Below are 26,783 nucleotides of genomic sequence, written 5' to 3'. Positions count from 1 at the left end.
CTTGAAAATTGTTCAAGGCTGGACACCATTATCAGGAAGATATTGACAAATTAGGGGCAGCTCCGAGAAGAGCAACAAACATGATGTGGAGATTGGAGGAAAGATTTTAAAGAACTAAATTTGTTGCTTGACTGTGAGGCAAAGCTGAAAGACAGTGTTCCCTAAAAATATAGTGATTGGATTTCTGCTCTTGAGGGTTGTGCTTCTAGTGTAAAACAGGCCAGAACTCTCTTAACTCTCAAATATTTTTTACTCTCTTTGAGGCTCTAATAAATGAATGTCTAGTGAATGGACCAAATTCCAGTCTTCAGTGTTCTCTAGAATTTTCCATTTCAGTTTCTTTCTGATCATGGTCAGCAGAGGAACTCAGTTGGAATTGTGACCATTAGTGTCTCTTCCAACTTTCTACCATGACTTCAGACTTTATTTTTTAATTAGGACAGCACTGTCTCCTTTGTAGTTGTCTGCCTTGTTCCTAATAGATTCCTTGATACTCTGGACAATCACTTGAAGAACTAATTTTCATACAGATTCTACTCTTGGGACAATAAGAATGGCTGTACTGGGTCAGACCATCTAGCCCAGCATCCTGTCTTCTGACACTGGCCAATATGAGGTGCGTCATAGGGAATGAACAGAATAGGTAATCATCAAGTGATCCATCCCATCGCCCATTCCCAGCTCTGGCAAACCGCATTGATGGACCTATCCTCCGTGAGCTTATTTAGTTCTTTTGTGAACCCTGTTGTCTTGGCCTTCACAACATCCTCTGTCAAGGAGTTCTACAGGTTGACTGTGCGTTGTGTGAAGAAATACTTGTGTTCCATGTGCATCAGATTAGATTATTTTGAATAGCTCTATCTTTTGGGGCAGTGGCTGTGCACCCAGGGCAGAGACAGAATCCTGTAGGGTCCTTTATCCTTGCTCTTAACAAATAGCTAGCACAATTTTAAATGGTTGGGAGAAGTTTAGTGTTGATAAGTTTCCTTGTTAATCTTAGTTTAGTGTTGACAAGTGGCTATAGTTACTTAGGCCTGGTCTACACTGGCCTTGGATTTCGGTGGCAGTCGACAGGTGATACGCAAGCTACATACAGTAACTTGTGTATCTCCCCTTGACTTCCTAACGTCTACTTACTGTGGTTTCTCCACTGTGTTGCACCAATGGGAAATGCCCTCCTGTCAGTGCAGTGCTACGCTTCTTGCCAGGGTAGATTTACAGAGTTGACTTCCAGGTTTGATTGAATGAGTCTTCACTGCTGCTCAGTCGAACCCGCAAAATTGATCCTGTACTGCTGGTAGTGCCGCTGGCATTGTAGACATAGCTTTAGTTTTAGACCAGAATAGTGATAGGGTTTCCCCTCATATAAATGTCTAACTCCCTGTACTTTAGGCTTCCTGTAGCCTAAAATGGTAGGCTTTAAGATCTACCTGTCCTGTGATGCTGCTGTGCCTGTGACAGTGGGCACACTGATGTCTTTTGTGTTTTGGAGAGGGTCATACTTAAGCATGCTGCTTGATCTGCAAGTCCTTCTAAGAAGATTAAAAAGGAGAGAGAGGTGTAGCTGAAGCTCTTCATCCTGGAAATATCCATGCAAGCTTTACTGGATCTGGATACATCTTCAGAGAAGCTTCAGGTATTGGGTCAGTCCCATGTGGCCAATATAGCTAAGATGCCACTCTCAGCTCCCAGGCTATTTTGCATAAGTCCCACTTGTCATCAGCATCGGTAACATAATCAGAAAAGGGCTGTAAGTAGCACCACTCCTGGGACCTGGGCAGGCATCAGTCCCCTTCTCTCAACAGGGGACAGAAAGCCTCTCCTAAGGCTTGCTCCTCTGGAAACCTTAAGGTGGAATCCCACAACAGTGACTTGGCACCAAAATCTAAGTCAGCGCAGATGCACTCTTTCTGTTCCAAGGACCATGCTGTCTTTGATACCAGTAGGAAGCACCAAGCGTCTCAGCATCATGCATATCAGCACTGGGAATCATAGCACTGAGTACTCCCATACCAAGACTCCTTTCTTTGGCACCCTCCCTCTTTGGCACTGTGGAGTCTTTAGTTCTGGCAGTGCATGAGCTCTCTGTGTTGGCACTGCAGTGCACTCATATACAGCAGCGAAAAACCTTTCTGTGGGACAGGTATCAGACTCATTTCCCATAAAGAAGGTCATTACCAAACCACCCAGACTGCAAAGCAGAGTACACCAGCCAGATCTGCTCCAGATCTGCAGGCGGTTTACTCTTTCTCCTCCCCCTCAGAGGCACACAGCAGAGATTCCTCTGTGAATTGTGCCCCCTCATCCTTGTGGGTGGCACAATGGAAATTTGGTAGAGAGTCCAGGGATGGATCCTTGAGGGAGGGGCAACAGAAGATCATCAGGGACACAGAGAAAGTACCCTATCTGGTACCCACCAATGTGAATGTGTCTGCCTCACTATACATATCAACTGTGGCTATACTTGTCCCCCTAGGGATAGGCCCGTATTCTAGGCTTCATCCAGGATCTCCAGAGCCAAATCCCTCTTGCTGAGGAAGCAGTCCAGTCATCTCAGGCTCTTTTCCTGTCTCATCCTCAATTTATGGAGGGTGAGGGGGAATGCAGTAGAAATGACTGGAGAGATTAATCAGGTTCTGGCCATCTCATCATCCCCAGTTGAAGTGATTAGTCCCCCATCTATGGATGACCTAAAGGCAGGGTGGATTGATTTAAATCAGCAATTTAAATAATGATTTAAATGTCCAAGTGGAAAGCCTTGTTTTTAAATTGATTTTAATCAACTTTTCCATTTGTTCTTCAGTTATTTTCTAAAGAAAGGTGCATTCTCATTGGTGATATAATCATTAGAATATGTTGATTTATAACTAGAGCCTTTACACTAGATTTGGTACTTCTTTGCTACTTAGGAGGGTACACTATCACTATATTTATTTATTTAAACAATTATATAGCTTAATATTTTCAGATTCTTATTAATTGTGTATTTTTAGTAAGTTAGTAAATGATGAATGGTATATTGCTTATTTACGAGATAATAACTTTTTGCTCATGACTTGTGTCAAACTGCATTAGAATTTAAACAAACACACAAAATAGCATAAGAAATGTATTTTTATTAAAACAACCTTAAATGTTTTGGATACATAAACATCCCATATCAAAACACTTTTCAGATTTACAACTAAGTGATTTAATAAAGGAACAGAAGGATTAACTGAAGTCATTTAATTAAACTGATTATTTTAGGACAGCTTGCTGAAATTTAGGGCAGTCAGGAATTCCTGTCTCCATTTTATGCCAGTGATCAGGGCAAATATGTGAAGATTATGACAGACAATATGTCATGCATGTTTTATATCAACCATCAAGAGGGAGCAAGATTTTCCCTCCATTTGTACAGTGAGACTCCAGAATTGGAGTATACAAAATCATCTCAGTAGCTTACCTTCCAGGAATTCAAAACATCACTGCAGATACCGTTGGCAGATGCTTCTCTCAGAATCATGAATGGGAGACAGATCCCATTGTACTTCTCCACATATTTCAGTGTTGGGGCATCCTGCAGGTAGACCTGTTTCCCATGATCAGATACAAGTGCTTATATACAAATGCTAGAAGTCTAAGTACTAATATGGGTGAACTTGAGTGCCTCGTACTAAGGATATTGATATAATAGGCATTATAGAAAATTGATGGAATGAGGATAATCCATGGGACACAGTAATACCAGGGTACAAAATAGATCGGAAGGACAGAATAGGTCGTACTGGAGAGGGAGTGGCACTGTATGTGAAAGAAAGTGTAGAGTCAAATGAAATAAAAATCTTAAATGAACCAAACTGTACCATAGAATCTCTATGGACAGTCATTCCATGCTTGAAGAATAAGAATACTGACCACCTGACCAGGATGGTGATAGTGAATGTGAAATTCTCAAGGAGATTAGAGAGGCTATAAAAAAATCCTCAATAATAATGGGGGATTTCAACGATCCCCATATTGAGAGGTATATGTCACCTCAGGAGGGGATGCAGAGGTAAAGTTTCTTAACATCTTAAATGACTGCTTCTTGGAGCAGCTAGTCCTGAAACCTACAAGAGGAGAGGCAATTCTTGATTTAATCCTAAATGGAGTGCAGGATCTGCTCCAAGAGGTTAATCTAGCTGAGCCACTTGGTAATAGTGACCATAAAATAATAAAATTTAACATCCCTGGGGAACACCAAAGCAGCCTACCATGGTGGCATTTAATTTCAGAAAGGGGAACTACACAAAAATGAGGAAGTTGGTTAAACTGAAATTAAAAGGTACAGTACCAAAAGTGAAATCCCTGCAAGCTGCATAGAAATCTTTTAAAGACACCATAATAGAGGCTCATTTTAAATGTATACCCCAAATTAAAAAACATAGCAAGAGGATCAAAAAAATGCTATAGTGTCTAAACAACAAAATAAAATAAGTTGTTAGAGACAAAAAGGCTTTCTTTAAAAGTGGAAGTTAAATCCTATTGAGGAAAATGGAAAGGAGCATAAACTCTGGCAAGTGAAGTGTAAACATATAATTAGGAAGGCCAAAAAAGAATATGAAGAAGAACAGCTAGCTAAAGACTCAAAAAGTAACAGCAAAATTTTTCTTAAGTTCATGGGAAGCAGGAACCCTGCTAAACAACCACTGGGGGTACTGGACGATTGAGATGCTAAAGGAGCACTCAAGGAAGGTAAGGCCATTGTAGAGAAACTAAATGAATTCTTTGCATCGGTCTTCACAGCTGAGGAGGTGAGGGACATTCCAAAACCTGAGCTATTCTTTTTAGGTGACAGATCTGAGGAACTGTCCCAGATTGAGGTGTCATTAGAGAAGGTTTCGGAACAAATTGGTAAATTAAACAGTAATAAGTCACCAGGACCAGATGGTATTCAACCAAGAGTTCTGAAGGAACTCAAATGTGAAATTGAAGAACTACTAACTGTGGTATATTAACCTATCATTTAAATCAGTTTGTGTACCAGAGGACTGGAGGATAGCTACTGTCACGCCAATTTTTTAAAAAGTCTTCAGAGACGATCCTGGCAATTACAGGCCAGTAAGCCTAACTTCAGTACCAGGCAAATTGATTGAAACTATAGTAAAGAACAGAATTATCAAACATATAAATGAACAAGATTTGTTGGGGAAGAGTCATTGTGGTTTTTGTAAAAGGAAATCATGCCTCACCAATCTTCTAGATTTCTTTGAGAGGGTCAACAAGCATGTGGACAAGGGTGATCCAGTGGATATAGTATACTTAGATTTTCAGAAAGCCTTTGTCAACGTCCCTCACCCAAGGCTCTTAAGCAAAGTAAGCAGTCATGGGATAAGAGGGAAGGCCCTCTCCTGGATCAGTAACTGGTTAAAACATAGGGAATGAAGGTCAGTTTTCAGAATGGAGAGAGAGGTAAACGGTGTCTCCCAGGGGTTTGTCCTGGGACCAGTGCTGTTCAACATATTTAGAAATGATCTGGAAAAGGGGTAAACAGTGAGGTAGTGAAATTTGCAGATGGTATAAAACTAGTCAAGATAGTTAAGCCCTAAGAAGATTGCGAAGAGTTACAGAGGGATCTCACAAAACTGGGTGACTAGGCAAAAAATGGAAGAGGCAATTCAATGTTGATTAAATGCAAAGTTAATGCACATTGGAAAACATAATCCCAACTGCACATATAAAATGATGGGGTCTAAATTAGCTGTTACCACACAAGAAAGAGATCTTGGAGTCATTGTGGATGGTTCCTGAAAACATTCACTCAATGTGTAGCATCAGTGAAAAAAACTAACAGAATGTTGGAAGTCTTTAGGAAAGGGATAGGTAATAATACAGAAAATATCATATTGCCTCTTTATAAATATATGGTATGCCCACATCTTTAATACTGCATGCAAATCTGGTACAGAAAAGGGCAATAAAAATGTTTAGGGGTATGAAACAGCTTTCATATAAGAAGAGATTTTTAGCTTGGAAAAGAGACGACTAAGGGGGATATGATAGAGGTCTATAAAATCATGACTGGTGTGGAGAAAGTAAATAAGGAAATGTTAATTTACTCCTTCTCATAACACAAGAACGGGGGGAGGGGGTCACCAAATAAAGGTTTAAAATGAACAAAAGCAAGTATTTCTTCACAGAACGCACAGTCAACTTGTGGAACTCTTTGCAAAAGGATGATGTGAAGGCCAAGACTATAACAGGGTTAAAAAAAAAACTAGATAAGTTCATGGAAGATAGGTCCATCAATGACTATTAGCCAGGATGAGAAGGGATGCATAACCATGGTCTGAAGTGTCGCTAGCCTCTGTTTGCCAGAAGCTGGGAATGGATGGCAGGGGATGTATCACTTGATGATTTCCTATTCTGTTCATTCCTTCTGACTCACCTGGCATTGGCTACTATTGGAAGACAGAATGCAAGGATAGATGTACCATTGGTCTGAACCAGTATGGCCATTCTTATGTTTGTTCTTAAGAAGTGCTTCCAGTTCTGCTTGAGAGGTGGACTGGGCCGCCATTGCCTTGAATAGGGGATTTGTTTCTTCTTAGCTGGACTTCAGGTCTGTTGTATGAATTTTCTCCATCTCTAACATCTGTGGTGGTGATCAAGATGAGGAAAGAACAAGCCAGAGTTATTCTGGTTTTTCAGATGTGGCCAAGACAGATATGGTCCTTACCTCATCCAGTTGGTTGCTTGTCAATCAATCATTCTCCAGACCGGCATCCTGAGAAAGATGAGGGGTGGTCAGTTTCCTTATCCCAGCCTCATGGCTCTTTGCCTCAATGCATGGCTGATGGATGGTTCACGGGGTTAGAAACAACCTGTTCTGAGGAAGTGAGAAAAGTATTATTGTTACCCCACAACTTTGGAACCCATGAGATCCTGGCTTGTGTATACTAATGAACCAATCCCAGGCATTACTTCTATAAGTGGGTAACTAAAAGTGGTCTGCCTTAGGGCATTTACAAGGGTTTACCAGAGGTTTCCATTTAAATCATTGAAAACTCCCTAGACCTGCCTGCCTTGGTTTACCCTTGAGAGGACACAGATACAGTCCTCCATTCAAAGAATTGACACTCAAACAGTAATTTCTTTGAAAACAAAGCATCTTTTTATTAAAATACTTATTCTAATACAATTGGATTTTAAATAGAAAATCAATACAATGTTGTAACATAAGAAATAAGCAGCTTAAAACAATACAAGACAATATACACTATATATGGTGCACCATTGCATATAACATAAATTCTAACATTGCAATACAGTACTCACAATACAATATTTTATTAGCTCATACTACAATGTTATGAATACTTAATTGTGGCGCAGGATAATAAAATACAATGTTGCAACATATAACATAAGGAAATCCTGCATACATTTATGTATAAAGCCTTAATACAGTATTATATTAGAATACCAAACTTATTACAATTATTACAAAGACTACAATTATTACAAGATTATTAAAACTGATTACAAAGATTACATTTCCCTTATGCATATGTGTACAGTGACATTACAATAACACAATAATAATTCTACAAACTAACATTTTATGAGTGTTGATCAGGCAATCATAGAATGGATAGGGTTAGATATCATTGAAGCGCAGGCATCCAGCTTTATTTACAGTCATAATCATACATTCCTTATTTTAAGGAAAAATCATACTTTCTTTTTTCCTTGATTAGATCCTTCTGTCTTGTCTTGTCTCATGGTCCTTGTGGTTTGTCAAGCTGATCTGTTTCCACTGCTGCTGCTGTTCTTCTGCTCTCCTGCTGCCATGATCTCCTCCTCTGATCATGATCACCCGTGCTCAAGTCTGTCAGCTCTCTGTCTTATATATGACTTTTCTGACCTTTTTCGGATCCTTTCTGATTGGTTGCTTTCTTAAAATATCAGTCATCAGCATCTTTCCTGCCCAGGGGTGATATCATTTTTGACCAATCGATTCTATGCTAATATGCAAATTGGTTTTACTTGTTTACTTCAAGCCTGGATCTCCTTCAGATCCTTCTTCGATGTGATATTATTTTTAACCAATCAATTATCTCTCTGCTAATTTGCTTCACTTGTTTTCTTCAAACATGGACCTCCTTTGTATCCTCCTTTTTACCTACTGACCCTTCCCTGCAGGTATCAGGAGTGACCTTTATTTCACCTCACTCTGCTTTTCTGCTATTGGTCAGTTTCTTAACATCTCCATCTTGTTTGTTTCTCTCTTTCTCTTAGCATGACATCATCGGCCACCATTTTAGATTTCTAGCTAAAACTTGCTCTAAACTATCATTATTTACTACTTATCAGAAGCCTTAAACTTAAAACTAACTATATTTCTACTCATGCCTAATAATTATGGTTCTGTCACCATCTTTGTTATTTAAATCAGAACAGATAAAATCCACAGTGTTTTTCTCCACCACTCTGCCTGATTTTTCAGCTGTGTGGCTAAATGCTGTCTCCGATGCTGATCTCCTTATATGGACTAGAGTAGCTTAAACATCTCTTGTAACATTATTACATAGTAGGAAGCAGTCTAGCAGTAATTACTTACCAATGGCAATAGTATCTCCTGGTCAACAGCATCACACTGCAGAGGGGTCCAGAAGGATGAGAATGGTTGTCTGTCCTTTGACAGAGGAGATCATCCATCAGTGCCACTAAAGCAGTTTCAGTTCCACGTCCTAGCATAAATCCACATTGGGCCAGGTTTAGAATACTGGCTTCAGTTAGATGAGTTTTTTAGTTGGCCTTTGGCTAGCTTCTCTGTAATCTTGCTCAGGAATGACAGGTCTTACACTGGGTAATAGTTGGCTAAGACTGAAGTATTCGGGGCATTTTTCTTCAGTGTTGGTTGGACTATTGTGTGTTTGAAGGAGGAAAGGAAGACTCCTTTTTATGGTTGAGGTATTTGTTATTTCAGTCAGGAGTGGCACATGTTGTTTGACTCTCTTTGACAAGCCAGAAAGGGCATGGTTCAGATTCACAAATCTTGGGTCAGGACTCTTTTAGGGTGTCTGGAATTTCTTCATGAGTGAATGTATTGAACTCTGGGATTACAGGTGGGCTGTTGGTTGGAGGGTGCAGGCGAAGTGGATCCATGCTGTTTGTGAAGGCTTCCCATATGTGCATGATCTTTTCAGCAAAGCAGAACTATAAGTCTTTGTGTCACTTGGCAGTCAGCTCTGGTGCAGGTTGTAGGCACTCAGGATTGATAATAGCTTGGATAGCTCCCTGGTGGTATTTGGCAGCCTCAGTGGAGTCTGATAGGAAGGTTGTCTTGGCCTGTAACACAGCCTCATCATAAGCTTTGAGGAATTCATCATCCTTTCTGAATCAGCCGTTGTTTTCCGCAATCATTGCTCAAGTTTCTGCCCCTCTGTCTTCATCTGGCATAGGGTGTCAGGAAATCAAGGAGATCTGTGTTGGCTATGGGGGAGTAAAGAGCTGTTGGATGCCAGAGTATCAATGGCTGAGGTGATTTAGCAGATCCTCGACTCCTTGTTCTGTGCGTGGGGTGGTGTTGTTCTTTAGCAGGCTTTGTAATTTGTTGAAGTCCATGGGTCTTTGTGGTCAAGATCCTTCTTGTTGCCTGTGTGCTCTAAAGTCTCTGACCACTGCCTTTAATGAGGTGATGATCTGTCCAAGACAGTGGCTACTGTTGTCATGTCCTCTGTCTTGATATCTAGGCTGAATAACAGGTCCAGAGTATGACTGACTGGCTGTGTGGGTTGGACCACAGATGACCTGTGAAAGTCCTAGGGAGGCAGATGAGGAGATGAATGTTTGGGTTTTTGCATTAGCAGCCTTGTCAATATGATTAATTCTCCCAGGATGATGAGTTTGGAGCATTTCACCACCATTGCTGACAAGATGTCAGTGATCTCTTTTATGAATTATTTTGTCTATGGTGGTCTGTAAATAAGCATGAAATCGATGATGGCTTTGTCTCTGGTTTCTTCTGTCTGATGAATGAGTTCACTAAGGCAAGAATCATTTAGGCTATAGTGCTCAAGGTGAGTGGCACCGATGCAGAGTGGAATGTCACTATAAAGCTGAAACATTACTATGCAGATTTTGTTTTAGCACATTGGTAACACTACATATGAACACAGTGACATCCTAGATCTTTGAGCAAATGGTGTTGTAGACCTGTGTTACTAAGCTAATGATGAAACTGTGGACTCTAGGTTGAGCTGTTGATACAGCATTGCCTTGATGCATATATCTTTGAAGGTCCTAAGCACAAGACTGAGTTAGGGTTAGTGTGCTGCAGGCAAAATGTTGTGAAGTTGGTGCAGCTTTGCCCTAAGGCTGGAAATATTGACGTTATGTCTACATTTGGAACGGGGGATGTGACTTCCAGCTTGAGAAAATGTACTTGTGTTAACTATCTTTGAGCTAGCATGCAAAAAATAGTCGTGTAGCCACAGTAGTACAGGCAGCGGCTAGTGGCAATATGGGCTAGCTGCCTTGAGTACAGGCCTATCTGGAGCCTGTGGGTACTTACTAGGGGCAGCTACCCCATGCCACCACCTGCTGTTTTCCATCTGTGGTACCACTGCTACACTACTGCTTTTAGCAAGCTAGTGTGAGAATGTCTATTTGAACTGGTAATCACACTCCCAGCTCCAAGTGTAGGCTTAGGTTGAGACTGGATACAAGGCAGGTTGCTTTGGTGTAGATACGCAACAAAAACCAAAGCGTTAGTGGTTAACTTAAATTACTGCGGTGCTTGGAGAGCTCAGATCAGAATCAGTACCACATTGTAGCAGATGCTGTACAAATGCACAGAGACTTACTATAAGGCTGAATTTGGCAGCTTTGTGCTATTCAGCTGCTCAACTTAAATCATTTGCACCAAATTCCTCCAGATAAGAAGCATCAGTTCTTTATTTTTCTTCAACACTTAATTGTTGGCACTTTGAAATGTGACTATGGTGTAGGTTCCTCAGTGCTTCAGAGACTTATATCAGGGATCACAATGCACAATTATTCTATGGTGCAAATATCCTTTAGTAGTCTTTTGTGTATTAGGTAACATCACATTACTGTCTCATAGGCCATTCCCATCAGTGCTTTACAGTCTCAAAGGTGAGTAACTTCAGTGCTTGTATGTTTTGCATGGTGTCCTCTAAGAAGTTGAGGAGGGGCTTTATTGCCATATAGTTTTGGTGTAGGAATGCCCTTAAGGTAGGGTTATCAATGCTCTGAGAGCATCAAAACCAGGTAACTTAGGGAATATAGCAATGTCAACTACCAAGCATAACTGTCCACACTTGATGTTATCCTCAAAGTATCAATGTGAGAATGTGCCACAGCTACAGTTACTGAAGCAGGCCATTCTCTTTGATCTTTTCATTGGAGACATCAGCATTCTTATCAAGGGGTTGTGTATGTAAGAAATCTTTGATGCATACACTGTTGAGACAAACTCTGCCCTTAATTATGATATTAGCACAAAACTTTGTCATGTTACCAGATCCAGCAAGGAGTTGGCATAGGTATCACTGTAGGCAACAGTTTCACAAGCCTCAGATCAACTTGGACTTCCAATACACTTCAAACTAGTCTAGGTCTGACTATGTAGCATCAATGCAGAGTCTTCATCTGCAAAAACATTGAGGTCTGTGACTCTTGGGCCCAGATCAGCAAAGGTATTTGGGTGCCTAAGTTCCAATTTTATGCTTCACTGTGATCTATAAAACTACCACTCAGCTGCCACCTAATCCTGTAGGCACCTAATTTCACTCAGTGCCTAAGTTTTCAGTATTTCTGCTTCTGGGCATGTGCACTGCTGCATCAGTGTAAGCGTCTGAGTGTCTGTCTCCTACCTAAGCTCCACTGCAATCCATATACTGGGGAAAGATAGAAGCACATCTATGTTAGTCCCTATATAGAATCAGTCCAAAAGAGGTGATGATTGTGGTGGTGCCCAGCTTATAAATTTTAGCCCATTGGTTAGAGCTTGCATCTTTAAAATATGGGAGATGCAGGCTCAATTAGCCTTCTGCCTGAGAGGGGAGAAAGACTTTGAACAGGGTTCTCCCATATCTCTCGAGAGTGCTCTATCCAAGGGGCTCTGAGATGGCTCTCTCACTCTCTCTTGTTGAAACTGTTACATTATGTATAAATGGAACAAACTGGCCAAACAGTTCATTCATCCAATAAATAATTATTCACTGGAGTGGGGATTGGACTCTGGGTCTCTCACCTCCCAGGTGGTTACCCTGATCAGTGGTCTGGAGAGTCATTGTCATTCTCTGTGGCCCATTGACTCTCTAAGAATTTATCCATAGTGAAACAGCTTCAACAGGAGATAGTGAGACCCAAATCAGAATATCCAATAGTGCAGTGGTTAGATCACTCTACTGAGAGGAGTAAAAAATCCCTGTTCAAATCCTGTTTTCCCTCAGGCAGAGGTGGAAATTGAAACTGGATCTCCCACCTCCTGGATGAGTGTTCTGACTATCGGCTAAAAACTATAAGGTGGGTACCATCTCCGACCATTTTGTGTGGAGTGTAGCAGGTGCCTAACTCATTCTTACCAGAAATGATTTAGGTGCTTAAGCTGCCAGACTCCAGGAGAGGTGTTCCCAGCTGTGGATTGCTGGCAGAGCTAGGTGCCTCCCTGCAGCCTGGATTTTGGAGCCTAACTCTGTGACACATCTCTTTTGTCAGCATCTCCCATTGGCTAGTTCAGGCTACTCGCTGCCTAAAGTCCTGGCTTTTGTGGATCCCCTTATTAGGTACCTATTTCATTATTCATTGTGTAGGGAGCCTAGGCACCTAAATCAGGCTTTGTGGATCTCTGTATTGTTCCAGTGATTTTTCTAGGTGTCTAAAAGTTAGGGATTGCATTGCTTAAATCCCATTTTGGATCTAGGTCTTGGATTGTTATGTGATTGCATAACTGATCGTGCTTTCCAAGGCACTGAAGTGCACAAGCTTGAAGAACCTGGCTTCTATGGAGACTTATTTGTATATTTCTGTATTGTATGTTCCACTATCCTAGGCAGTCCTCCTGCTGCCAGTGAAGATGTTCATAAACAGTTCACAGTCTATGCTAGTAGATGTGTAAGAGGAGGTGGAAACACATAAGGATTTGCAAGCTCTGCCTATGTAAGATCTTCTAAGTCATCTGTATGGGTACCAGGTGACAAAAAAGTGTAATTGAATCTACCTTCAAATAAGCCCAATTCTGCAGGCTCAGACTGTTAATATTTAGTTCAGTTAAGGACTGGTCAAACAGTTCATTGGCAATGAAAGAGTAGACGTTGTTATACCATAGTTCCTTATGCAGAGGTGGTTCCAGTAACTCATTTTAATGCTTCAATATGTGCATATTCTGTACTGTTACTTGAGCTTCTAAAACACAGAATAAAGTAGGAAAGGAGTTGATGGGTATTACTGTACTCCAGTGAAGACACCTGTCTTACTGTGAATGACACAATGAATTGGAGGGTATATTACTATACTTGCTTAGTTTATAAAACATATTTAATATTTTCTGTCATTTAATAAACAGTAGAAATGTTGAAGCAGTATGTGAAATCTATCCAAACTTTTGTATCAGAAGTTTTAAAAATATTTAATGCACAGACAATATTTTCTTTAGAGGCTTTTGATTCAGCGTATTTAGCCAACAACATTTCTCTGAAAAAGTAAATGTTCAGATACTTTATTCTAAAATTAAAATAGAGGAACAACCAGTTTTTTGCTTTGTAGAGCTTAGAAAACTAGTGCAAATAGTTTATATCTTAATATTGTTTGAATTTATTTGTTACAATAAATTGAATGTTTGTAATCCTATCTTTAAAATTAGGGTGCAGTACAGTACAAGATTTAGTCATTAAGCACCATCAATTAACAGATGGCAAGAGAGGACACAACTGGTTTGAAGTCTGTTTAGACTTAAGTATGAAGCCATTAAGCTATCAGATTCCTATTTCTGATAGATTTTGGTCGGTGAATAAGTGAAGAGATATAATCCCTGATTAAATGAGGTCTCAAACTGTAGTTCATGGTATTGATAGAATTTCAGAATGACTGAGTTCACCCCCTTTTCTATGGTTTTTAAACTAATGTATTACAGTGGTAGATGCTCTTGTGTGTTCTTATCTCAATTGAAATTAATGTAACTTGTCATAAGTAGGTTGCTCCTAAATGTAAAATTGCTTAAGGCCATCTTTTACTACTGTGCTGCCTATTGACTTCTAGACAGATTTGCCCTCTTTTGCTAGGCTATTTGCCAGTGAAGCATTTTAATATTCACTCTTACAAAAGGAGCCATTCAGAGTTGTAGGATTCATTGCCTTGGAAAATATCTATAGTGTGAGTAGTGAGGTAGCCTCTAGCATCTTTTGTTTATATCATGCAGAATTCTTTTTAACAATTCATGGTCTATTGTTGACAAACAGAAATCATTTTGAAGAACTGAAAAATATATTTTTTCGAGTTATTTCTCTGCATCTTCAGTTTTGAGAACATTTTTTTCTAATTTTCAGTAATGTAGTAGTTAGATGTTTTTGTGACTTCAGACCGATTACATTCCAGTATGTAGAATTTTCTATTATGAGTAGAAATTTAAAATTGTTGCTAATTCAGATACAAGGTGATTTGTCTATAATACACACATTGTTTGAAAGGAGATCAATAAAAATTAGCTACAATTAAAAGAAAATAGTAAACATCTTGGCATAAACAAACATTCAAATAACCATTGTATTTTTTCCAAATCTTTTGTATTGGAACTATATTAAAATCAAGCTCATAAAATTTATTTCAGAAGTTTTATCTCTTTTTATATAGAAACTCTCTTTACAGTTTCAAAAATACTTTATTGCACTTTTTCTGATTTGTCTGTTTAAACATTTTTAATTTATAATTATAAATGATAAAAGATTTTTATGTTTGTTTATTGTGATTAAAAATATACAACTATGCCTATTCCAGGTTCTAGGCACAATAGCAAACTGTTAAACATTCAATCATAACAATAGGATATAATGGAAAACACAAAACCAGCATGATGCTTCAAAGCTTAGCTGTTCTGCAGAAAACAACACCCCCAATCCCAGAAACACCCAAAATCCCACATCCTAGAAACCTCAGTCTTTCCCAAATGCCTGTCTAAAAAGATAGACTTTGTGGACTGCCTGTAATTTTCCAGATGAATGCTATTTCAGAGCTAGAGGGGGAAGTGAGTTTTGAAGTCAGAGGGCTGTCATGGAAAATGTCCTGCCAGCAGCTCCTTTTCATAAACCAAAGGCATTCAAGCTCTTGCATCTTCAGTGATTGCTCTGTGGCAGCATCACGTGGAGAGAGATAGGTGGTCTTTCCATCAGATTTCAAACTGGTTAGTAAGGTTTTATAGGCCAAAATCAACAGTTTAAACACCATCTAGAGTTCAGAAGGCAGCCAGTGCAGATCCTGAAGCATTGGTGTCATTTGCTCACAGAAAGATTCTTCACTTACTAAGGGGCAGTTGTCTTGTGTGTAAGCGTCAGTTTCTAAATCATTGGTTCTCAAACGAGACAAACTGAGAGTGGGTCGCAATGTCGTTATGTGGGAGTCTTGAGCTGTGAGCCCCAACCCCGCCCAGGTGTGGGGCTGTGAGCCTCCCAGCTTCCTCCTGGCGGAGGAATATTGGAGGCGGGGGGAAGGCAAATGGTGACTCACAGATACTTCTCACTATGTCTGTGTGTGGTTGAGAGGAGCGAAGAGCAATGCCAGAGCTCCCTGCATCCAGGTCACATTCCCCATCTGTGCTGTGCTGTGAGGTGAGCATCAGGAGCTGCTGCTCTCTGCCTTCCCCTTATGCAGCCCAGGTGGGGAAAGTGACCTGAATGCAGGGAGCCCTGATGTTGCTCCTTGTTTCTCCCAACCCCCTAAGGGATTCGTGGAGGAGCAGTGTTCGAGGGCAGAGTGAGCAGCAATACCAGCCGCTCCATGCATACAGGTAATTTTCCCCATGTGGGCGCAGGGGGATTGTTCAGGGGTTGGGGTGAAGAGGGCACAGTGCAGGGGTTAGGGGTGAAGGGGGAGTGGGGAGCCCGTGCGGATCAGGGGGTTTCACTCAGAGGCTTGCTGTGGGAAAGGGGTCACCAATACAAAAAGTTTGAGAACCAGTGCTCTAAATGGTTTTGAGATGTGAGGAAACAAACACATGGAGCACAGTGGTATGTTCCACACCAGAGGTAAAATTCTATCCCCACTGAAGTTAATGGGGGCATGATTTCTCATGAGATGTTGTCAACCTTTTGTCCAGATGCAGATGGTGAAAAGCATTCATTCAAAGCCACTGGATGTCTAACCAGACCCCCACGATGAACATACAAGTGATGGACAGATAACCCTCTATCAGAGGGAGCAGTATAATGTTTGCTATATCCTTCAATTTCTTCCTCTAACCTGTCATCAAAACCTTGCTTTTATTTTGATTGAGCCTTAATGAGCTTGTTCTCATCCTTGCCCTAAACTCACATTAACTGGGGTAGATAAAACCATGCTGCTAGAGCTGAATGAAATGGAAATACAGAACTAGGTGTCATAATCACATTGAAAACACTTCAGCTGATATCTTGTCATAACTGTCCTAAAGGCCTGATGCACACATCAAATAAAAGAGATAAGTGGAATTCTCCAGCATCCTAGGTAGGGGCCTGTAGGGCTGAAGAGCAATTACCTGATATTACATTCTGAGTTCTCTCTGAAAGAAACGAGCAGTGGTATCAAAGAAGAACTCTGTTGATTCTTCTTCAACTGCTTGTTCATGTCCATTCCAAATCAGGTGTATGTATGCCACATACACTGGTTCTGGAAACTTTTCCCCTATTGGTACCCATAGGACCGCTCTTGCACCATCTACTGCGGCACACCTACACATTCGTATATAGGATGCTGCCGGCCCCCCTCCCTCTGAGTTCCTTCTTACCGCTTGTGACGATGCTGGAACACTCGCTCTTGCAAGTATTCATAAGCCTAGTGGTTCGCTTGTTTAATCTAGTGTATATAGGTGGTTTTGTTATTAATTTAGAAGTTAGTTTAGTGCGTTTGACTCAGGGTTGGGGCATGCCCCGATCCCCGAGGTTTAAACTCTGTACTTCTTGTATGAAGCCAGTGCCACTAAGTCACCTGCACCAGAGCTGCTTGAAGTACTTAGGAGAAGTTCATGTGTGGGAAAAGTGGAAAATCTGCAAAAGTTTTCACCCACGAACCAAAAAGGACCGAGACATCAGACTCAAGGCCATCCTGATGGATTTGGCACTTAGACCACTGTTGGAACCAAGGTTGGACTTGGCGCCGAGCACAGAGGCATCTATAAGAAGTGTTCCTCTGGTGCCAGCGTCCTCCCGGCACTGCTTGACATCACCAGTGCTGAAGAAATGATGAAAGAAGGCTCACGATGAAAGGGGACACTCATCTAAGAAAGCTAAGAAAGGCACGAGGACATTAGTGAGACCCAAGTCGGGTCACTTGTCCCCACTGACCTCTAGAGGATCTCTGCCCATACAGGCATTAAATCTGGTGCCCACACTGCTGCTGACCCCAGGCAGAGGCAGAGAACCTCGACATCTGGTGGTCCCCACCACGCCTGAGGCATTTTAGGCGATGAAAGACCTCCTGGTTATACTGGTGATGTCTATACCAAAGGAAGGGAAGCCTATGCACCGAGAGCTTACCACCCCCTTAGGGGGGGTCGTCAAAAGGAAAGCCTGCATTAGAACCACTGCAGTGCTCCCTATTAACAGGATACCACTTGTCAACCCACCACGGTCACCCGGCGCTCGGTACCAATCCCTGGAACCGTGCCATGAGAGGTCAGGATCCCGCCTCCGGTCCCCAGAGCGTCAGCACCAATTCCTGGAATGCCATCGTTCTCCAGGGCCTCAGCACTGATCCTTGGACTCCCGAGGCAGATTCCCGGAGCCCCAGCACCGCTCGCCAAGTCATTGTAGGAAGTCTAAGGACAAGACTTGGTCGCAGGACACCCGGTGCTCGGGGTCCCGGCACTGCTTCCTGACACCTGAGCACTGGCATTCAAGAGGCAGTACGGAGAGGCAGCTGGCATCGGCGCCCCCATGGTCACCCAGGAACGCTTCCTTGGCTTCAGAGAGAGAGATCGCAGTCCCTCCGAAAGGACAGCCTTCCAGCCAATCGACTGGGTTCTCCATGCTGCCGCAGATGGGCATTTGGCCTCAGGGTCAGTGGCCTGGTCCTTGGCAGTTTTGGAACTCGTGAGGCTTGTCCGCGGAAACCTCAGTACTGTGTTCTTCGATAGCTCCAGGTGCAGCACTGAATTTGGACGTGGAGTCAGACCAGGAGGGGGCACCCTCGGACAGTCCATCAGAGACTACCCTGACTAGGGAAAAGGATCTGGCCCCTGCTCAATTACCAGCCTCCTCTTCCTCCTCACCTGATAAGGCAATACCGGCCCACTCCACAGCCGCCCTGCTAGATGACTTTAGGGCGCACCATGAACTGCTAAAGCACATTGTGAATAACTTGGGCCTCAAGATAGAGGAGCTTAAAGAACTGGTCGACGAGCTCTTTGGCATCCAGATATCAGCAGCCTCGTCTAGAGTGGCTCTCCCGGTTCATGAAGGGATAATAAAATTGTTCAAGGCACTTTGGCAGACCCCTGCCTCTCAGGCCCCCTCGTCCAAACAAACAGAGTAAAAGTACTATGTGCCAGCCAAGGGGTTTGAGTACCTCTACACCCACCCCTCCCCGGGTTCCTTGGTTGTCGTGGCTGCCAGTGAGTATGACAGATAGGGTCAAATGAGTTCCACTTCTAGGAATAAAGGAGCCAAAAAACTGGATCTATTTGTTTGCAAAATTTATTCAACAGCAAGCCTGCATCTGAGGGTATCCAATCAGCAAGCGCTATTGGGATCGGCACCATTTTAACATCTGGCAGTCTCTGGAAAAATTCACAGACTCCCTGCTGCAGGCCTCCAGACAGGAATTTGAGGTGATTCTGGAGGAAGGGAAAATGGTGGCTAGGGCCTCCCAAGTGGCATTGGATGCAGCGGATTCTGCGTTCAGGTCCATGGCCTCCGTGGTATCAATGAGGAGAGCATCCTGGCTCCAGTCGTCCGGCCTCTCCACAGAGGTCCAACAGTCCATCCAGGATCTCCAGGGGGCGCCTGAGCCGGCCCTACGGGGCTTGCTAAGGGCAAAAAAGTTCTGGGAACCAGTGCACGGGGCGCACACTCACCTATATTGGAATGGATATGAGCAACACACCTCGAAGAACAACAGTTACTGGTAAGTAACCCTGTTTTTTTCATAGAGCAAGTTGTCAGATTTCACGGGATAGTATTACTCACCATTAGGCTATGTTCATGAACTGTATCAATCAGACAGTGTTTAATAACGGACTTAAAATGTTTCAGTACAAACCTGAAGAAAGAAAACAGAATTTTCACCCTTTCTTTAGCTTGTTGGAGCTCTACTTTAAAAATTTATAAGAATCAAGGGTAACTTTCAATTTAGGATCTATTTTTTTGGGCTGTTCCGGGTAGAGTATGGTAGTGTCTTGTATATTGTCAAGCGTAGTATGTACTTTACTAATAATAAATATTGACATTTTTTGAACAGGGTAGTATAATGTATTTATATACCAAAACACATACATGGGCAAAACAACAGTTAATGGTAACTATTTCCCTGACTATTTATGCTTTTTAAACTTTGTGTTCTCATTTTATATTAGCATAGGTTTTTTTTAAGTTGAATTAATTATTTTAGGTATTATCTGAAAGAGTAAAGGGTCAAGTGGGATCAGGAAGAAACACAAACTTTATCAGTGTGCACTTCCTGGTCCCTGGATGTTTCTTGCAAGTACTGTACTAGTGCCTGCTTTAATTGTGCAGTTCCATGAGCATGCATGTAATATAGCATTGACTCGTGAATGTGGTGTGGGACCAAGAGCTTGTGTTCTGACAATTCCTGGGTTCTAATTACATCTCTGGCACTGACTATGCAGCTTTAGTGCAAATATTCAGTATCTAACCTCTCTGAATCTGTTTCCCCATCTGAAAGATTGGGATAATAATACTTTGCCTCTTTTAGAAGTGTTGTGAAGATTCAGCTTTGCAGAACACTATGGAGATGTAAAGTGGTGTATATATATAAAAGCTAAATATTATTTTGTTTGTTTATTATTTGCAGATGTTCTTGTATAGTTATGCACAAAGTTTCAAGTTAAGAAACTTGGGTCATAAGTCTAATTTTAAGTGTCTGAGCTGTTGTAATATCTGTATGTTAAATTCTTGCAGTTGGCTTAATTTTATTATATTTTGGCTGATGGCATTAAATAAGCGTGCAATTTTTAGGTTTTGATCCAGGAGGCTGTAGTACACTTTGATGGAATGATAGGAAGGGGAGACTCATAGTGAAAACATGACAGCAGAAACTCTGCTAAAGATCATGAAAAAGCCTGGAGATAATCAGATAGTAATAAAGAATAAAGGTGAAGATTAAGGCCCAAAGCGGCATTTTTGGAGATACAAATGTAGAAGTAGAAAACGTTAAATGGCATGCAAAAATCAGTTAATCAGAATTTATCCTGCATTCTGCCCCTCGAGTTTCACAAATCTCTGTATGAATTTGGCTCTGGAAGGCGTTATCAAATCTTAACATTTGACAGATATGTTCAAGTTTAACCCATACATTGGTCTCTATTTTTTGTGATTACTATGCTCAGTTTCTGACTAATTCAAAACAGTCTCTCCCTAATCATTTTTACAGAACATAATAACCAGCACAGTATTCCAGTTACGATCAGTATTTAAGAAGGTGATGAGTACCCAATTAAGAGTCCATTTGTATGCTAATTTTGCCAGATTGATAATCATACAAATCTAAGACAGAACAATTGTATGTATATTGGATTCTTAAAATAACTGAGTGTGGCAGGAGGGGTGGGCCAGATTCTGTGTTTCATTGCATCTTGTACAATTAATTTATACCACTACACAATAAGTGCAAAACATTACAATTTTGATTGAAAGTGTTTTCTTGCTCTAAAATGGCTACAAACATGATTTTAAACACGATTTTTAAATTTAAATTGATTTTTTAAAATTCAGATTTTTTATTTTTATTCATATAATGCTGATTGTTTACTTTCTTCCATTTTATAGTCTGAAATTGATAAATTTGTTGATTTTTTCCTTGTTTCTTTCATTACTAATTGGTCTTAGAATTTCAGATTTTACATAGAGCGCTTTTCTACTAAGAAATTTCATATTTAAAATGCTCATCTATGCTGAAAAAGATAAATCCAGGGCCTCATTAACATCCTTACTGTGAGGGGAGCACAAACTCAAATACAAAATTTATAGCCTATGCTGTATTTACAATCACTTATCTTCCTTTACATCGAGCTTCCACAAGTCAAGAAAGCTGAAATGCTTCAGCCAAGCTATACCCTGACACCAGGGTTTGCAATTGAAGGCAGTTGGATTTGTTCGTCTGATCAGTTAGATGTTTTTTAAAATGCCACTGTGAAGTGGGGTAGGTATGGGCTTTAGGAGCCAAATTTTAGGCTTATATTTTTGAAAATTTTGACATGTTTATAGGCTGTGTTTTTCTCTGCGGAGTTAAGTTGAGTTCTCTATATTCATGGTAACCCCTCTTGAGGTAATCTAGTTTCCGTGAGAATGGCCACATTGCAAAACAACACTGGAATATCACGCAGTGATTGGATTACTGCAAGAGTATTTGTGTTAGCATCTGACAAGTTGTGTTAACTCAGGCTGTAACCTCTACTTCCTGACAGGTTAGCCAAGGCAAGCTAACAGCACTACCGTACTTGAGTTAAGGGTTTTGTATGTGGATATGAATGAAATTAGGGGGGACAATCGAGTTAACTTGTGCTTTGAAGACAAGCACTAAAAAAATGTTCATAGCAACTTTGTTAATGTACTGAAAATCTAAACTTTTAGTTGTTGACCCTGAAGCAGTTTGGTTTTGAAGTGACAAAAGTTTTATGCCACTGAGAGCAAAAGTTTTTAATAAAAATTAATTTTAGCACATGCTTAACTTTAAGCAGATGAATGATCTTGGTAAACTCAGTGGGACTATTCATACAAGCAAAGATGTATTCCTGCTTAAGTGTTTACAAGATCAGGTCCCTAAATTTCAATATTTTGGTTTTTTTGGCTTAGCAGTCTTGTAAAATTCAAAGATATCCTCCCAGCAGTGATATTAAAATATGTAGTAATTTAGTTTCTATAAATTCTAACTAGAGGATCACACATTTTGTTGCTCCTGTAAACCAATCTCATTGCACACACCAAGGGCTCCTTGAATCCCTCAGTTCCTCCTCATATGCTTCCTCTATTTCCTCCACCCACCGCTCATGCACACAAAAGTCCTTTCGTAGTACTCCTTTCACAACATACCAGGGGCTCTGTGTTTCCCTGTGATGGCCCCATACTATTATCTTTGGTTCTCCCCTTCCCCCCATGGCAAGAGCTCTGTGTGGCCCCACATTACCTCCATATCGGGGCACTGTGTGCTTCACCATTTCACCCATTCAGCATGCCAGGGGATCAGTGTGCTCCCAATTCCTCCCTTCTCCACAGTGTCAGGCTTTGTGTCTCACCATTTTCCTTTCCTTCCTCCCCCATGCCAGGAACTCGGTTTGCTCTCTAATTTCTCCCTCCATCACAGGCCAGTTTTGTTGGGGTGTGTGTGTGCATGTAGTGTGTACACCAGCACTGTTTTGTTGACAAAAGCTGACTTTTGTCAACAAAACTCTCTAGTGTACACCAGGCCTTAGTGTCAAAGCTAAATAGAAGGGGTACAGATTGTTTAGCATAAGTAGTTAACGTATATTTCAAGGGACCATTCAAAGTGAACTGGCCTGTTAACACCTCTACAAACATAGGAGGGAAAGGAGAAAAAATAAAAAAGGCTGAGGGGTGGGGGCTTCAGTGGGTTACAGATTTTTGTAAGGAACCATAAATCCAGTGTGTCTATTCATTTCCTAATTTTTAGTGCTTAGCATAATTATGAATGTATGCTCACAGGTGTGTTTTTTAGAGGTGGTGGTCAGATTTCCTTTGAGAATGAGTGCCTGCGGTGTTTGGGATGGTTACTGGATCTGTGAAAGTAGGTGTGGTGACCAATGGGTTTTTTTGTATATAGTTGTCTATAAAGGTCCAATGATGAAGCTGATGATGGCTCCCAAGAAATTGTGTGAGAGTGTTCTAGAGAGAGTTTAATGGATGGGTGGTGGTGGTTGAAGTTGTGATGGAAATCTGTGAGGGAGTTTAGGTCATCTGGCAAGAGGATGAAAATATCATCAATGTAACTCAGGTGTACCATTGGTTTTGGAGTGCATTTGTCCAGAAATTCTTCTTCAAGGTGACCCATGAGGAGGTTGGCCTATTAGGGAGCCATCCTAGTACCCTGGGCTGTTCCCATGGTTGGGACAAAATGTTTGTTTTGTTGTTGAATGTAAAATTGATACAGGTGAGGATGAAATGGTTGAGTTTGGCAAAGGGTTTGGGGTGAATATCTGAGTGTTGTCCATTATCTTGTTATTTGAGTCAGGAAACGATGACATCATTGTGAGGGATGTTTTGTGTACAGGGAGGTGAAATTAATGGTGGCAAGCATGGTGTTCTGAGGGAGGCTGTTAATGTTGCGGAGTTTCTGAAGGAAATCAGTTGTATTCTGCAGAAAGCTGGTCGTTTGTGTGGTGAGTGAGTTGCACATGCTAGGGGCTCTTTGCATCCCTTTATTTCCATTCCAGAGTTTGTAATTTATTAAATTCTTTTTTTTCTTTCTGTCTGGGAGATAAGTCATTCAGGATGTCAACATTTTAAACTCTTTTGGGACATGGGCAAAACTGAGATGGGAATGGGGTGTTAAGGCTGCCATCAACTGGTTCTTTGATCTGTAGATAATCATAAGCCTAAGTAAAGCTAATGGGTGTGTAACCAGATGCCAGGGTCCCTATATCTCCCATTCTCTCCCCTTCCAGTTGTCACCAAAAAATAAAGATAAATCTAAAAGCATTTGTGTGCTTAAGAATACACTGCTAATATTTTCCAGTTGGAATATTTTATCATTTTAGATAACACAAGTTACAACAACTTAGTTGTTGTAAATTGACTTCAGTGGAGCTATGACAATTTATACTAGCAGAGGAACTGCCCTATCATTTTTAGCAGCAGAGTACTGTAAATTGATATATAGAAGAACACCATTTATTTGAGCCTCCATTATCTGGCTCTCTGTATTAACCGAACTAGGTCTGACCGCCTGAGCCCTTCCACTCCGGTGTACAGGTGTCCCTGGGAGGAAGGGCTCAGGCTGCCAGCCTCAGTATTCACAGTAATTAGAAATTGTACTGGATGCTTTAGATTGGATTTGTCAGTCATTTTCTATTTCCACTTGTTTAGAAAAATATCTAAAAAATATGAATCTTTCAGTTTAATAATACTTTTTGGTAATTAATTTTATTTTTCTTTATTCTTGCAGCAACCCTAAATCCACCAATCAGAGAGTAAATAAGAAAGTCAACAATGATGCATCACTTAGGATTCAAAATTTGTCTATTTTGGTGAGACAAATAAAATCTTATTATCAGGTAAGTAATTTTTTGTCTTGCTGCCTTTTATGTAGATTTTTGAATAAGTTCTTATTACATTTTCAGAGATGAGTCCAACAAAAGCAAGATGAGCAATTAAAACCACAACTGTATGAGTTTATTTGTTTTTAATTTATCTTTTGGACAACATTTACCACTGTTTAGTATAAACCTGGTTCTGGTGATTATATTTCAAAGTAGGAAGGGAATCTGAAAACAGCTAAAACTTGAATTATGATCTGTCCATATAGCTGATTACTCAGTTTTCTCAGTTGCTCTCATATTAAATCATTTAAGGTCAATCAGTAGCCTCTGAATCCACACACATTTTGTTCAAATAAAGGACAAATGTATCACACATTAAATCAGAATCTGCAATTTGCCCCCCCCCCTCCTATTTATAATGAGTTTCATTAAAATTTTATTACTGTTGTAGGAACTTCTTAAATTTGTAATTTGATTTTTTTTAAAAATTTGTTTTATCATCTGGTTGAGATTCCCTAAGAAGAAGTACTTGATAAACCCAGGAATGAGCTAATTCTTATGGCTATAACTTAGCCATTTTATTTTATTTTATTTTAATGTGATAGAAGGCATAGTATTGTGTGGACAGACTACATGCCCCCACAGAGACCTGCTGAAGTTATTGGGGCACTGCTGGACATGGGAGTCTGCCTGAATTCTATACAATGCACAGTAGAGGATTGGGGTCTTAGTAAAGCATTATTTATCCTGTTCATTGATTTTAATCATAATGTTTTGTTCCTGGATCCTTTGTGCAGTCTTCGGCTACCATGTTAAATAATCTATTGAAATCAATTGAATGTTAAGCTGTGTCATGTATGATTATCGTAAGTGTGTGCTTGCCTGATGTCGCTGATGTGTTTGGCAGCTGTACAGTGAAGGTAAAGTTGTTCTTTGAGTCCTTGCATGTGTCCATTATACTGCAGGTGTGTGTACATCTCATGCTAGAGCATTGGAGTGTTTTCCTTACTTGTATCCCTAGAGAAGGTTTCACCCTACCCTGTCTCCTCGTGCTCCATACTGAGGATATAAAGAGTGGAGTTGCCCCCCTTCAGTTCCTTCTTACCCTCTGTGGTCAGTAGTTGGAGAGTCTGGATTCACAGTTGGTTCCTTGAGAGCTAAATTGTGGGTACTTATCTTATCTTTCCTAGTGGTTTGCTGGCTGAGACAACTGAGGTATTCCAAAATCTGTCAGCTACCCACCAGGGAGCCTCTGCTTCTGCCAGTAATCAAGGACTTGAACACACAGAACCATGGTCGTGTGCTGCATACAAATCTTCAAGTGCTGCAGTTCACAGCGTGGTTCATTAGTGGTTAGATGTAGAAGAGGGGCATTGCTCAGTGGTAGTTCAGGAAGCCTTCTACAAGGGCTACTTACCTGAATAAATGGGATGTTTCTCTTTCTGGGCAGGCTCCTGGAAACTGTCACTTTCACAGACATTTGGCCTCAATTCCAACATTTCATCCTAAAATCAATGGTAAAATTGTGTTAATTAATCATATCAAGACCAGATTCTTTAATATCTAGATAGATTATTCCCTCTTATTTGTGACTTGGTGCCTATTTGGGACTTAAATTTAGTATTGTCTGCTCTTATGAGTCCTCTATTCGAGCCATTTTGTTCATTTCTGCATCTCTCAGTGAAGGTTACCTTTCTGGTGACCATCGCCTCAGCGAGCAGCATGGGGAAATTGCAGGCACTTGCCATGGGTCTGCAGTACTGTGATTTATAAGGCAAAAGTCCAGCACAGACCTCATCTGAAGTTTCTGTCTAAGGTGGTTTCCCATTTCCATCTTAACCTATATTCTTACCTGTTTTTTTCCCCCCAAAGCTGTCTGCTCACAAGGGTTTACAAAAGCTGAACACCCTAGATGTGCGTTGAGTTTTGGCTTTTGACATGGACAGAACAATACCTTTCAGAATCTCTACCCAGTTTTTCATTTCCTACATGGAACACACAAAGGGTCACCTAATTTTGACTCAGACTCTCAAAATGGATTACCAGCTGCATCTTTGTCTTATGTACCAATGAGCATGATGCCACCTGAAAAGTTGACAGCAGACTCTACCAGAACTCATGCAGCCTCAGTAACATCTATGGGGCACGTCAC

General features: G+C 40.9%; 1 protein-coding gene across 2 annotated transcripts in view; it reads left to right on the top strand.

The window, feature by feature from the left end:
- The window catches only part of CCDC88A (coiled-coil domain containing 88A), a 251,526-nt gene that overhangs the window by 27,900 nt on the left and 196,843 nt on the right, over positions 1-26,783 (top strand). For both annotated transcript variants that reach the window (XM_067565171.1, XM_067565170.1), the window contains exon 3: positions 24,538-24,646. In XM_067565171.1, the coding sequence (XP_067421272.1) occupies positions 24,538-24,646 (109 nt within the window). The remainder of the gene's footprint in view (positions 1-24,537; positions 24,647-26,783) is intronic.

The sequence above is a fragment of the Emydura macquarii genome, unplaced genomic scaffold (assembly GCF_026122565.2).
Source record: "Emydura macquarii macquarii isolate MOO-44397 ecotype Brisbane River unplaced genomic scaffold, CSIRO-AGI_Emac_v2 contig_2676, whole genome shotgun sequence".
NCBI classification, from domain to species: domain Eukaryota; kingdom Metazoa; phylum Chordata; order Testudines; family Chelidae; genus Emydura; species Emydura macquarii.
This window is presented reverse-complemented; position numbering and strand designations above follow the sequence as displayed.